The following is a 13,656-nucleotide window of genomic DNA, read 5'->3' as shown; positions in this document are numbered from 1 at the left end:
ATTGTCCCCCTCTTAGGCCATTATGACTAGACTGTTAGGAGGTGTTTGGGACCAGTTGATAAGGGCACACAAAGTAACCGGACTGAGTACGCCCCCCACAGACCACTAGTAGAGAGGAGCATTTGACCAGGGGGTGTTGGGACCAGTAGATGGGGGGCACACAAGGTGACTAGGCTCAGGATGCCCCCTACAAACCACCAGTAGAGAGGACACTCTGACCAGACTGTTAGGAGGTGTTGGGACCAATGAATAAGGGCACAATAGGTGACTGGGCTCAGGTCGACCCCACAGACCACCAGTAGAGATGACTGATGGACCAGACTGTTAGGAGGTGTTCGGACTAGTGGATGAGGCACACAAGGTGACCAGGCTAAGGAAGCCCCCGACACACCACCAGTAGAGAGGAGCATCTGACCAGACTGCTAGGAGGTGTTGGGACCAGTGGATAGGGGAACACAAGGTGACTGGGCTCAGGACGCCCCCTACATATCATCAGTAGAGAGGACCGCCTGAAAAGACTGTTAGGAGGTTTTGGGACTAGTAAATGTGTGAGGACACAAGGTGTCCGGGCTCAGGACGCCCCCTACAGACCACCAGTAGAGAGGAACATCTGACCAGACTGCTAGGAGATGTTGGGACCAGTAGATGGAGGCACACAAGGTAACCGGGCTCAGGACGCCCCCTACAGACGATCAGTAGATAGGAGCATCTGACCAGACTGTTAGAAGGTGTTGGGACCAGTAGATGGGGGCACAAAAGGTGACCGGGCTCAAGACCCCTGACAGACCACCAGTAGAGAGAAGCATCTAACCAGACTGTTAGGGGGTGCTGGAACAAGTGGATGGAGGCACAAAAGGTGACTGGGCTCAAGAGTCCCGACAGACCACCAGTAGAGAGGAGCATCTGTCCAGACTGATAGGAGGTGTTGAGACCAGTGGATGGGGGCGCACAAGGTGAACGGGCTCAGGACGCCCCCTACAGACCACCAGTAGAGAGGAGCATCTGTCCAGACTGTTAGGGGGTGCTGGAACAAGTGGATGGAGGCACAAAAGGTGACTGGGCTCAAGAGTCCCGACAGACCACCAGTAGAGAGGAGCATCTGTCCAGACTGTTAGGAGGTGTTGAGACCAGTGGATGGGGGCGCACAAGGTGAACAGGCTCAGGACGCCCCCTACAGACCACCAGTAGAGAGGAGCATCTGTCCAGACTGTTAGGAGGTGTTGGGACCAGTGGATGGGGGCACACAAAGTGACTGGGCTCCGGACACCCCCTACAGACCACCAGTAGAGAGGGGCGTCTGACCAGAGTATGGGGAGGTGTTGGGACCAGTGGATGGGGGCACACAAGGTGACTGGGCTCAGGACACCCCCTACAGACCACCAGTTGAGAGGAGCGTCTGACCAGACTGTTAGGAGGTGTTGGTACTAGTGGATATGTAAGAGCACACAAGGAGACTGGGCTAAGGATGCCCCCTATAGACCACCAGTAGAGAGGTGCGTCTGACCAGACTGTTAGGAGGTGTTGGGACCAATGGATATGTGAGGGCACACAAGGGGACTGGGCTCAAGACCCCCAACAGACCACCAGTAGAGAGTTGTGTCTGACCAGACTGTTAGGCAGTGTTGGGACCCCGGATGGGGGCACACAAGGTGATCGGACTCAGGACGCCCCCTACAGACCACCAATAGAGAGGAGCATCTGACCAGACTGTTAGGAGGTGTTGGTACTAGTGGATGTGTAAGAGCACACAAGGTGACCGGGCTCAGGACGCCCCCTACAGACCACCAATAGAGAGGAGCATCTGACCAGACTGTTAGGAGGTGTTGGTACTAGTGGATGTGTAAGAGCACACAAGGTGACTGGGCTCAGGACGCCCCCTACAGACCACCAGTAGAGAGGAGTGTCTGACCAGACTGTTAGGAGGTTTTGGGACCAGTGGATGGGGGCACACAAGGTGACCGGGCTCAGGACGCCCCTACAGACCACCAGTAGAGAGGAGAATTTGATCGTCTGACAAGCACCAGCAGCTTCCATGGCATCTTCCAAGATGCAGCAGGATAATGCTCCGCCGCACACACAATGGGGTTACAGGAAGCCCCCACAACATTGTCACACTTCCGTGGCCCCTAGCCAGATTTTTCTCTAATAGAACATGTATGGGACAATCTTAGACACCAACGACCACAGTTTGAGTTTGCACGATCTAGAGACTCAGATACGGTAAAAGGGGAGCGATATGCACCAGAATACCATACAGAACCTGTATACCTCCATACCCGCCGTATCACATCTTGTATCCAAGCTAGAGGCGGTACAAAAGGGTACTAGAGCCTCCATGCCCGTCTTGTATATATATACTCCTTCTAGGGGAGAATGTTACTGGTATTGAGCATATATTCAAATATATACTCCTCTCTTGCGGGGGATGTTACTGACAATGAGTATATATATATATAAAGACTTTCTCCAGGGTATATATGTATATACTTCCTCCACCCCTATATATACTCCTGGGGAGATTGGTTGTTACAATGGGTGTATATCCAGCGGTGGAGTAACAAGTGGCTGCGCCAGGATTTCTGCGGTTCTCTGGGATCACTAATGAGGCTTGTTTTATTGGATTCCTATAAAGAGATTTACATTCAGGGTGTCACAAATCTGCACATTAGAGCGTCTGTTAATTGCATTAAAGAGAGCGCAGAGGAAGGACAATAGCACTCCAGATAAGAGGATTAGGGGTGATGCCAGTAATTAGTGGAGTCTGGAAGCTGCTGCAGGAGTGATTAGAGAGGATACCCAGAACAGATCCAGAAACGGGGCCACTGTGCGGCCAAGCTCCTCCCACTTGTCTCTTGTCAGGATGATGATGGAAGTAGAGCAGAACACTTACATGGATTTAGTTCTAGCCAGAGGGATATGTTAGACGGGGGAACTGGTGGACTGTTTTTATGTACTAATTCATTTCATCCTTGATGGATGTCCTCTAATGGGTGCTGGATATATATATATACATAAAGGGTGAGGAATATATATTATATATCGTTATCTACCGCCCCCCCCCCCCCCCCCCCCCCCCCCGGTGCTCCTCGCCTGTTCCTGGACCACTTTGGCTCCCCCACTTCCTCTCCTGCAAATTCCCAATCCTCATCCTAGGAGACCTTAACATCCCCACTAATGACCCCAACTCCCCGTCTGCCTCTCGGCTTCTTTCACTCACCTCCCTTGGTCTCACAGCCTCTCCCACTCATAGGGATGACAACACTCTGGATCTGCTCTGCCTCCCACTAACTCCCCTCTCCCGCTCTCAAACCATAACCTCCTCTCTTTCTCTGTCACGCTCCCTAACATCTCTTCAGACCCACCTACCTACAGTACCTACAGGAACCTTCAGGCAGTCCGCACCTAATACTTTGCTGAGTCCCTACAGTCCTCTCTGTCCCCCGTCTCTCTCCCTCACCTGCCCCAACCTGGCTGCCGCTCACTACAACACCGCTGGATGCCCTGGATGAAGCGGCGCCCCCCATGACCCGAGCCATCTAATGCAGACCGTGGGAACCCTGGCTCACGCCTCAAACGCGCTTCATCCGGCGGTGATCGAGAAGTGCTGAACGGCTGTGGAGGAAATCGCACACGTCCGCGGACGTCCTCCACTACGAATTCATGCTCAGAACCTACAACCTCGCCCTGCACCGCGCCAAACAAGTCTACTTCACCTCTCTAGTCTCCTCACTATCCCACAACCCTAAACGGCTCTTTGATACTTTTCACTCCCTTCTCGGCCCTAAACCGCAGCCCCCGGTGACGGATCTCAGTGCTGAAGAGCTGGCTGCTTACTGCAAAAAGAAAATAGACGACATCCGTCAGGAAATAACTTCCCAATCCCAGACTAGCCCTGACCCTAGTCTCATCAGTAACAGCCCTGGTTCATCGTCTGTACTCAGACCAACAACAGAGGAAAACGAAAAGAGTGTGGTAATATCCTGGTGTGAAGGCGCAACGCTCTAAGGATCAGTCCTCGGCCCCCTCCCCTCCTCTTCCCCTTGCTGTTGGAGTCCCCCAGGGCTCGGTCCTCGGCCCCCTCCCCTCCTCTTCCCCTTGCTGTTGGAGTCCCCCAGGGCTCAGTCCTCGGCCCCCTCCCCTCCTCTTCCCCTTGCTGTTGGAGTCCCCCAGGGCTCAGTCCTCGGCCCCCTCACTACCTCTTCCCCTTGCTGTTGGGGCCCCCCAGGGCTCTGTCCTCGGCCCCCTCCCCTTCTCTTCCCCTTGCTGTTGGGGTCCCCCAGGGCTCAATCCTCGGCCCCCTCCCCTCCTCTTCCCCTTGTTGTTGGGGTCCCCCAGGGCTCGGTCCTCGGCCTCCTCTTCCCCTTGCTGTTGGGGCCCCCCAGGGCTCGGTCCTTGGCCCCCTCCCCTCCTCTTCCCCTTGCTGTTGGGGTCCCCCAGGGGTCGGTCCTCGGCCCCCTCACCCCCTTTTCCCCTTACTGTTGTGGTCCCCCCAGGGCTCTGTCCTTGGCCCCCTCCCCTCCTCTTCCCCTTGCTGTTGGGGTCCCCCAGGGCTCTGTCCTCGGCCCCCTCACCCCCTTTTCCTCTTACTGTTGTGGTCCCCCCAGGGCTCAGTCCTCGGCCCCCTCCCCTCCTCTTCCCCTTACTCTTGGGGTCCCCCAAGGCTCTGTCCTCGGCCCCCTCCCCTCCTCTTCCCCTTGTTGAGGTCCCCCAGGGCTCGGTCCTCGGCCTCCTCTTCCCCTTGCTGTTGGGGCCCCCCAGGGCTCGGTCCTCGGCCCCCTCCCCTCCTCTCCCCCTTGCTGTCGGGGTCCCCTAGGGCTCGGTCCTCGGCCCCCTCACCCCCTTTTCCCCTTACTGTTGTGGTCCCCCCAGGGCTCAGTCCTCGGCCCCCTCCCCTCGTCTTCCCCTTGCTGTCGGGGTCCCCCAGGGCTCTGTCCTCGGCCCCCTCATCTTCTCCATCTACACAGCCCCTATTGGACACACTATCAGTAGTTTTGGCTTTCAGTACCACCTGTATGCTGACGACACCCGGCTATACACCGCTTCCCGTGACATCACAGCACTGATCCTCCAGATCACCGCCTGTCTGTCCGCTGTCTCTAACACCATGTCCGCTCTCTACCTGAAACTGAACCTCTCTACAACTGACCTGCTGGTATTTCCACCCTCCACTAACCGACCTCCTCCTGACATCTCCATCTCAGTGTGTGGCACCATAACTCCCAGCACGCCCGCTGCCTTGGGGTCATATCCGACTCCGATCTCTCCTTTACCCCCTAAATACAATCTCTGGCCCGAACATGTCAGCCGCACCTCAAGAACATCACAAGAATCCACCCTTTCCTCACTGTGGACACCTTATAAACGCTCACTGTCGCCCTCATCCACTCCCGGCTCCACCCTGAATGCGGCAGCCAGGCTCATCTTCCTGTTTAGTCGCTACTCGGACGCCTCTGCCCTGTGCCGGTCACTGCACTGGCTGCCCGTTAAACACGAATCTGCCCCCCCCCCCCTCTGTGTGTATATACTGAGAAGAATCTACCTCCCCTCTATGTGTATATACTGAGAAGAATCTACCTCACCTCTATGTGTATACACTGAGGAGAATCTACCTACCCTCTATGTGTATATACTGGGGAGAATCTACCTCCCCTCTATGTGTATATACTGAGGAGAATCTACCTCCCCTCTATGTGTATATACTGAGAAGAATCTACCTCACCTCTATGTGTATATACTGAGGAGAATCTACCTCTCCTCTGTGTGTATATACTGAGGAGAATCTACCTCACCTCTATGTGTATATACTGAGGAGAATCTACCTCCCCTCTATGTGTATATACTGAGGAGAATCTACCTCACCTCTATGTGTATATACTGAGGAGAATCTACCTCACCTCTGTGTGTATATACTGAGGAGAATCTACCTCACCTCTATGTGTATATACTGAGGAGAATCTACCTCACCTCTGTGTGTATATACTGAGGAGAATCTACCTCACTTCTGTGTGTATATACTGAGGAGAATCCACCTCACCTCTATGTGTATATACTGAGGAGAATCCACCTCACCTCTATGTGTATATACTGAGGAGAATCTACCTCACTTCTGTGTGTATATACTGAGGAGAATCCACCTCACCTCTGTGTGTATATACTGAGGAGAATCCACCTCACCTCTGTGTGTATATACTGAGGAGAATCTACCTCACCTCTGTGTGTATATACTGAGGAGAATCTACCTCACCTCTATGTGTATATACTGAGGAGAATCCACCTCACCTCTGTGTGTATATACTGAGGAGAATCTACCTCACCTCTATGTGTATATACTGAGGAGAATCTACCCCACCTCTATGTATATACTGAGGAGAATCTACCTCACCTCTGTGTGTATATACTGAGGAGAATCTACCTCACCTCGATATGTATATACTGAGGAGAATCTACCTCACCTCTATGTGTATATACTGAGGAGAATCTACCTTCCCTCTATGTGTATATACTGCGGAGAATCTACCTCACCTCTATGTGTATATACTGAGGAGAATCTACTTCACCTCCCTGTGTATATACTGAGGAGAATCTGCCTCACCTCTATGTGTATATACTGAGGAGAATCTACTTCACCTCCCTGTGTATATACTGAGGAGAATCTGCCTCACCTCTATGTGTATATACTGAGGAGTATCTACCTCACCTCTATGTGTATATACTGAGGAGAATCTACCTTCTCTCTATGTGTATATATACTGAGGAGAATCTACCTCCCCTCTCTGTGTATATACTGAGGAGAATCTCCCTCACCTCTGTGTGTATATACTGAGGAGAATCTACCTCAGCTCTCTGTGTATATATTGAGGAGAATCTACTTCACCTCCCTGTGTATATACTGAAGAGAATCTACCTCACCTCTATGTGTATATACTGAGGAGAATCTACCTCACCTCTATGTGTATATACTGAGGAGAATCTACCTCCCCTCTATGTGTATATACTGAGGAGAATCTACCTCGCCTCTGTGTATATACTGAGGAGAATCTACCTCACCTCTATGTGTATATACTGAGGAGAATCTACCTCCCCTCTGTGTGTATATACTGAGGAGAATCTACATCACTTCTATGTGTATATACTGAGGAGAATCTACCTCACCTCTATGTGTATATACTGAGGAGAATATACCTCCCCTCTATGTGTATATATTGAGGAGAATCTACCTCCCCTCTGTGTGTATATACTGAGGAGAATCTACCTCCCCTCCGTGTGTATATACTGAGAAGAATATACTGAAAGGCTGTAAAGTACATAAGGAAGCGGCCACGCACTTTAGGGATGGAGCCTTTAAGGCTAAGAAGGCGCTGCAACCTCCAGTCTGGGGGTAAATGTGAATAAAAAGGGGCGTTACATTTAAGGGTATAAAGTGGGGAGAGTTGGCGGGCAGCACATTCTGCAGAGGGACATCAGTACATGCAGTCTGAGGAGAATCTAATGTTCCTCTATGTATACAGATTTTACTACTCTGTTCATCTGATGTAACCACCGCTTTATAAAATTTCCGTGCGAACAACAGATAAACACCGATACCAAATTACTTCGGGTGAAGCTTTATACATCAGCTGGTGTATATATATATAATGTGTGATGGATCTCTTATAATGGATATTATATTATGGTGTTGACCAGTGGGTGATAGTTTTTGGGTAATTGGCTGGAGGCGTTTTGGGGACAGGAGTGTCAGGCTGCACCAGCTTTCTTGTATATTAGTAGTATGATGAGTAGTTATCAGTAGCCCTGTTACACAGGATGAGTATTGCCGGATTGCTGACAGCGCGGTGGCTGGAAATAAGTTCTCTCTCCCTCCCGCCGCTCCCCATTCACTGTAAGTAGCGGTCGGTCAGTACACTGAACGATGGTCATCCGGTTGTTCAGTTTCTGCATGCTGTTACAGGGGATGGAGAAGCCGCAGCAACCAGAACAAGAATCGTGCATGTAAAAGGGCCTTAACACCAAACCACACATTATAATCCACTTAGCGTAAGGAGTCTTTGGATGAGCCTGTTCCATATATATGTATAACCCAGCGAGCGGTCATCATCTTGTCTCCCCAGGACCCGCCAGCCATGCAGCATTATGGAGTCAATGGGTATTCCCTGCATGCCATGAACTCACTAAGCGCCATGTACAACCTGCACCAACAGGCAGCACAGCAGGCGCAGCACACGCCCGACTACCGGCCCTCCGTGCACGCGCTGACCCTGGCCGAGAGGCTGGCTGGTAAGACTCTGGGAGGTGATTGGGGGTCTTTCTAGTCTGGCCGGGGTAATCAGCAGACAGAATATTGTCTAATGCCACCAGTCATTTCTTCCTGTAATTAAAGTGGCCCTATTTTATCTTCCAACGGCTGTACATTTCAAGACATCATCCTGGAAGCCCGCTATGGGTCGCAGCACCGCAAGCAGAGGAGAAGCCGCACAGCATTCACTGCCCAACAACTGGAGGCTCTGGAGAAAACCTTTCAGAAGACGCACTATCCTGATGTGGTCATGAGGGAAAGACTGGCCATGTGCACCAACCTACCGGAAGCCAGAGTACAGGTACACCGCCGTTGTCTGCAGCTAGTGGCCATTGAAGGCAGAGGGCAGGTACACCACACTCGTCTGCAGGTAGTGCCTACGGAAGCTAGATGGCAGGTAGACCCTCATTGCCTGCAGTTAGTTGCCATAGAAGCCAGAGGATAGGTAGACTCACATCATCTGCAGGAAGTGGCTATGGAAGCCAGAGGGCAGGTAGACCCCCATTGTCTGCAGTTATTGGCCACATACGGCAGGTAGTCCCACATTGTCTGCAGGTAGTGGCCACGGAATCCAGAGGGCAGGTACACCGCCATCTATATATATATATCACCTCGGTTAGTTATTTCTGTCTGAGCCCCCGACCTCCTCAGATGGTCATGTGATCTCATTCTGACCAGCTCAGATTGGCTTGCAGTTACTGTCTCAAAGTAGTCAGATTGTCAGTCTGTACGGTTAGTACATGGATCTACCACAGAAACTGCTCAGAGGGGGACACAGACACTACTGTCTCAGGTACTGATGACCGTCAGACAAGTATACTAGAGGAGGTCACAGCTCACCCTCCTGACTGCATACTTATGGGCTGTAGCTTCTATAGGTGAATTTCTAGCTCATATGAAGCATCAGACAGGAGGCTGCACTGCATAGAAGTGACTGGAGCACATAGAGGAGGCAATCAGACGAGGAGCGCAGCTGTGGGAAAATGTGTCTTCACCGGAGAGGTCCTTTTAAGTAAAGTTAATCTGAAGACAATGTGTGAGGAAAACAGAAATGTCACAAGCCATTGATAATTTAGCACTAAGTAAAGCCCCCCGGACGGAACGCCCCCCCGCCCCCCCGAACCTTTTATATCCTGTAGAATGCATTTAAGGAACTCTCCACGCCGCTGACAGCAGAACAGGGATGCACATAGAGGGGGCGATATCAGATGTTATACCCAGTTTTTTATCCGATGTTGGTCGGCTTCAGCCTCGATGACTGCAGTCACCCGGTGTTGGGTTGCCTTTGTCCTTAATAACTACAGTCCCCCTCTTTGGCCGCTTCCACCAGATCCCCATAGATGTGTGGAGGGATTTGCCTCCATCCCTGGAGGAGCTTCAGATAGTGATGGGGGATGACTGGCGTGTTGGGCGCACGGATACGGCGTTCTAGTTCATCCCACTCGATAGGATTGAGATCCGGACTTTGGGCGGCAGACGTTCTGCCCCTCTTCACTGCGTGCCGTATGACATGGCGCTCGTCATGTTGGTGGAGACACAGAGCTGTACCAGAGTATTACCACAGGGGAGGTGGTGCCACATTGTCCGGAATGTCTCTGTACCCATTGGTGGTGAGGGTGGACTTCACTATAACCAATGGCCCCAGTCCTTCCCAGCAGAAACCCCTCACATTGTATATTCCCTTCGTCTGACGGCACAGGATTTGTGGGGGTCCTGATACTTTTGTCAACATATATGTATAAGGAAGACAGAATTGTGTCCTCAGGCCAACCGGGCAGATGAGGGGGAAAACGCACAGAAGCAACCCCTAGGCACTCTGAAGATCCACATAACATGCACAATTGGCATTCCTACTAACCACAAAACATGTACGGTACTTGGCGCATAATTTGGTCAAACTATGTGGGCCCATCTGCTGCATCCAGGCGAACCTTGATGGGTTCCTAGCAGACACCTCTCTCTGGGCTAAAAGCCTCCACCTGGATGGTAGAGCTGGATACCTGGCTATATGCTATGTTACCGGTCTGTTCCAGGTGGTTCAGTCAAAGTATATAGCCAGATATCTAGCATTACAGGTGGAGGCTTTTAGCCCAGAGAGAGGTGTCTATAGACCTGGGAACCCATTCATTAGAGTTTGCCTGGATGTGGCAGATGGGGCAACATAGTTTGATCAAATTATGCAAGAGCCCTACATAGTCATATACAGACAAAATGGCTGCCCCCAGAATCATGTACAGGCAAGATGGCCACCCCCACAGTCACGTACGCCCCCATAATTATATACAGACAGGATTGTCCCCCCATGGACTTTAGAACCTAAAGCTTATGTTGCTTTTTGTCTGTGTAAAGAATTATGGGAGCTGATTAAGAGGGGTCAGAGATTAGTCCCACAGGGTGTTTGGACATGCGAAGGGAACAAAAAGGTTCCTACATGAACGGCTTTATGATGTATGTAGTGACTGTGAATCAGGAGTCTCGATGGACTGAGTCTCATTTCATTGCAGGTTTGGTTTAAGAACAGAAGAGCCAAATTTCGCAAGAAGCAGAGGAGTCTCCAGAAAGAGCAACTGCAGAAACACAAAGACTCAGAGACTGGCAGCAGTGAGGCCAAGCTTGACCCCGCCCCCGCGGAGCCAGCAGCATCCAGCCATGACTCAAAGACCTTGCACACTTCTGCCAGTGATGCCAAACTGGAGCTAAACCCAGCACTTTCTGATCAGTCTGCCAGTGAGTCTGCTGCAGAAGAGCAAACTGACAAAGAAGATGAGCCCAAAACCCCACATGAAGACCCCAAAACTGAGAAGTCTTCACCCGCAGACTCCAAAGTCCCGAACTATAAGAGAGCAAGTCCCAAAGCAGGTAAGTCCAAGTGAAGAGCGATACCATGCATAGCTTTGGGTTTGGAGGTGGAGAGATTATCTTAGGTCTCTGTACCTTCTTTATGTGATGAGAATATATATGGGAGGCCCTGGATGTATATACTGCATGGACCTGGTCGGAGAAACGGTTGGGGATAATCGGCACGATTCTGAAAGGGCCTCATTAGCCAACCAGACCTTCACTGCATGTATAGAACGGTGTGCGGTGGAGGGGAGTGAATATGGCCATATCCGCTATTCATTAGCCATTTTTTATATCTGGACACATTTTGCATGATAATAACTGAGGCTTTCTGTTGCAGAGTCCCCAGTGAGCAACGCGGTGACCCCGACTTCCAGCAACTGCCTCCCGCCAACCCATTCCTATTCATCCTCTCCGCTAAGCTTGTTCCGCCTTCAAGAACAGTTCCGTCAACACATGGCGGCCACCAACAACCTGGTCCACTACTCATCATTTGACATGGCCAGTCCCCCGGCTGTGCCCTACCTGGGTATGAATGTTGGCATGACACCACTCAGCACTCTCCACTGTCAATCCTACTACCAGTCCTTGTCCCATGCTCAGCAAGTCTGGTCCTCCCCCATCCTGCAGAGCCCGGGGACCCTTCCGAGTCTCAACAGCAAAACCACCAGTATTGAAAATCTGAGGCTTCGTGCAAAACAACATGCAGCTTCCTTAGGACTGGACACATTACCCAACTAGCCGCGAGGACGGCTGCCAACGAGGGCACATTGTAAGGACTGTTGGTGCCGCCCGCCACAGACACTCTGCTACTAACCATGTGAATCTCATTGTGGTGTCATTGAATGTAAGTCGGCAGAGGTCATGTGGAGCTCCGTCGGACGTCCCTTGTCATGTGAATGTATAATAAGCCCCATGGCCAGGCCGCGGTCTGCGCTGCCCATCTGCGCCACAGTTCTTGTATCTTGTATCATATGACGACTCTTCGTGCCGCTTGTAATGCATCACATTCTTTTTGTGAATATTGCGTAAACACCGCAATCTCAAATGTGTCACAAAAGTGTTGCGGTGCAGTAATGTGAAACATGTATGTCATTTTCGAACCTTGTCCACAGTCACAGCAATACTGAAAGCTGTGCGCCATTTTCATAGGATGTCCTTAAAGGAACACCAAACATGGACCTGAATAATAAAGGTTACCAGTCGAAAACTTGTCAGTCTGCAGGATTTTCAGTCTCTTGCTAATGGGGTTTTCCAGGGTTCATCTATTGAGGAGCCTCAGAAAATCCCTGCTGGTCAGCAGTTTGAAAAATCCCCTGTCAGTGTAGACAGAGCTCGAAGCAGACAGCTCTATCCATATTGCAGTGGCCTGTGCGGGTATTGCAGGTGCAGCTCCCATTGACGCAATACCAACCCAGGCTTCTACAACGCTGATACAGTCGTTTGTTTCCTGCTCTGTCTGCACTGAAAGTGGACTCAGAAAACAGCTGATTGTCGGAGGTCCCGAGTGGCAGACCTCCACCGATGGACCATTAATGACCTATCCTGAGGATAAGTCCTGGAAAATACCTTGAATTTTGACAGATCCACTGGGGGTAAAGTCATTGTCCTTGGTCTCCTGCTGCAGTGAGAGACAGTCCTGGTCTGAGGACATTGGGGGCAACAGCCAAGCTCCCGGGACATAGAGAACAATGCTTCCTAATCTCTCTGGTGTGGGATGCAACACAAGAAGAGAAGCAGTTCCTGGGAGGGAGTTCTGGTATATAAGATTATGGCACAGGGATTCCTATAATGATGGTACTATGAGAACACGACTAATAATGTGCATCAACCTGAGGGTCTCTACTACGGGCAGTAATGTAGAGGATCGTCATGCCATAAACTTTAGCATTTCGCACCTGCCAACGGTCCAGAGGGACAGTCCCAGATGTCAAGCACTGTCCCAGGAGGCATGCTAAATGTACCAATTTCAATCATATCTCTATCCCTAGCGGAGAAGCAGAAAGCCGCCAACTCCCAGCCGACCATCACGCTACTGCAGGAGTGTCCAGTGATGCCATGGCGGCACTGCAGGAACAGGATGCAGCGTGATCTCCTCCATGGGACCGCGGCTCACTGTCTATTCCGATCTTGCCTTCCATTGGACTCACTGGGCATCACCAGTATCTGTGTGGGGGCGTCTTTGCAGCGCTAAGGGGTACCGTAGCTTTACACAAAGGACAGCATTACTACTATGTCACACAAAGGTGACTGGGCAGAAGTGGAGAGCGTCAGAGGCGCCACATTAAATAGCCGTGACACAATGTGTCCATCTGTTCATTCTTTGGAAGTTGAAAGGTATGGCGTCTTTGAAGGGTTAAGTGGCAGGGAATAAAGTAAGGCTGCGGTGGCTCCTGTGACAAGACGTACAAGGAGGTTGTAGTAAATGACAAGATGCTCCCACATGTATAGAGCTGGAATAGAAAGCGATGCCCTTCACATGTTTGGCGGCGCGGCTGCGTGTGGATTGGTCCCAGGTGGCA

General features: G+C 51.2%; 1 protein-coding gene across 1 annotated transcript in view; it reads left to right on the top strand.

The window, feature by feature from the left end:
• Nucleotides 1–12,119, top strand: part of DMBX1 (diencephalon/mesencephalon homeobox 1) — a 130,584-nt gene extending 118,465 nt beyond the window's left edge. Inside the window, exons 2-5 of the mRNA XM_066594796.1 lie at nt 8,109–8,272; nt 8,399–8,594; nt 10,798–11,152; nt 11,475–12,119. Coding sequence (XP_066450893.1) covers nt 8,121–8,272; nt 8,399–8,594; nt 10,798–11,152; nt 11,475–11,875 — 1,104 coding nt within the window. The 5' untranslated portion in view covers nt 8,109–8,120 and the 3' untranslated portion in view covers nt 11,876–12,119. The remainder of the gene's footprint in view (nt 1–8,108; nt 8,273–8,398; nt 8,595–10,797; nt 11,153–11,474) is intronic.
• Nucleotides 12,120–13,656: the final 1,537 nt, after the last annotated feature.

Source organism: Eleutherodactylus coqui, chromosome 3 (assembly GCF_035609145.1).
Source record: "Eleutherodactylus coqui strain aEleCoq1 chromosome 3, aEleCoq1.hap1, whole genome shotgun sequence".
NCBI lineage: Eukaryota > Metazoa > Chordata > Amphibia > Anura > Eleutherodactylidae > Eleutherodactylus > Eleutherodactylus coqui.
The sequence above is the reverse complement of the archived record's forward strand: the minus strand, read 5'-3'. Positions and strand labels throughout refer to the sequence as shown.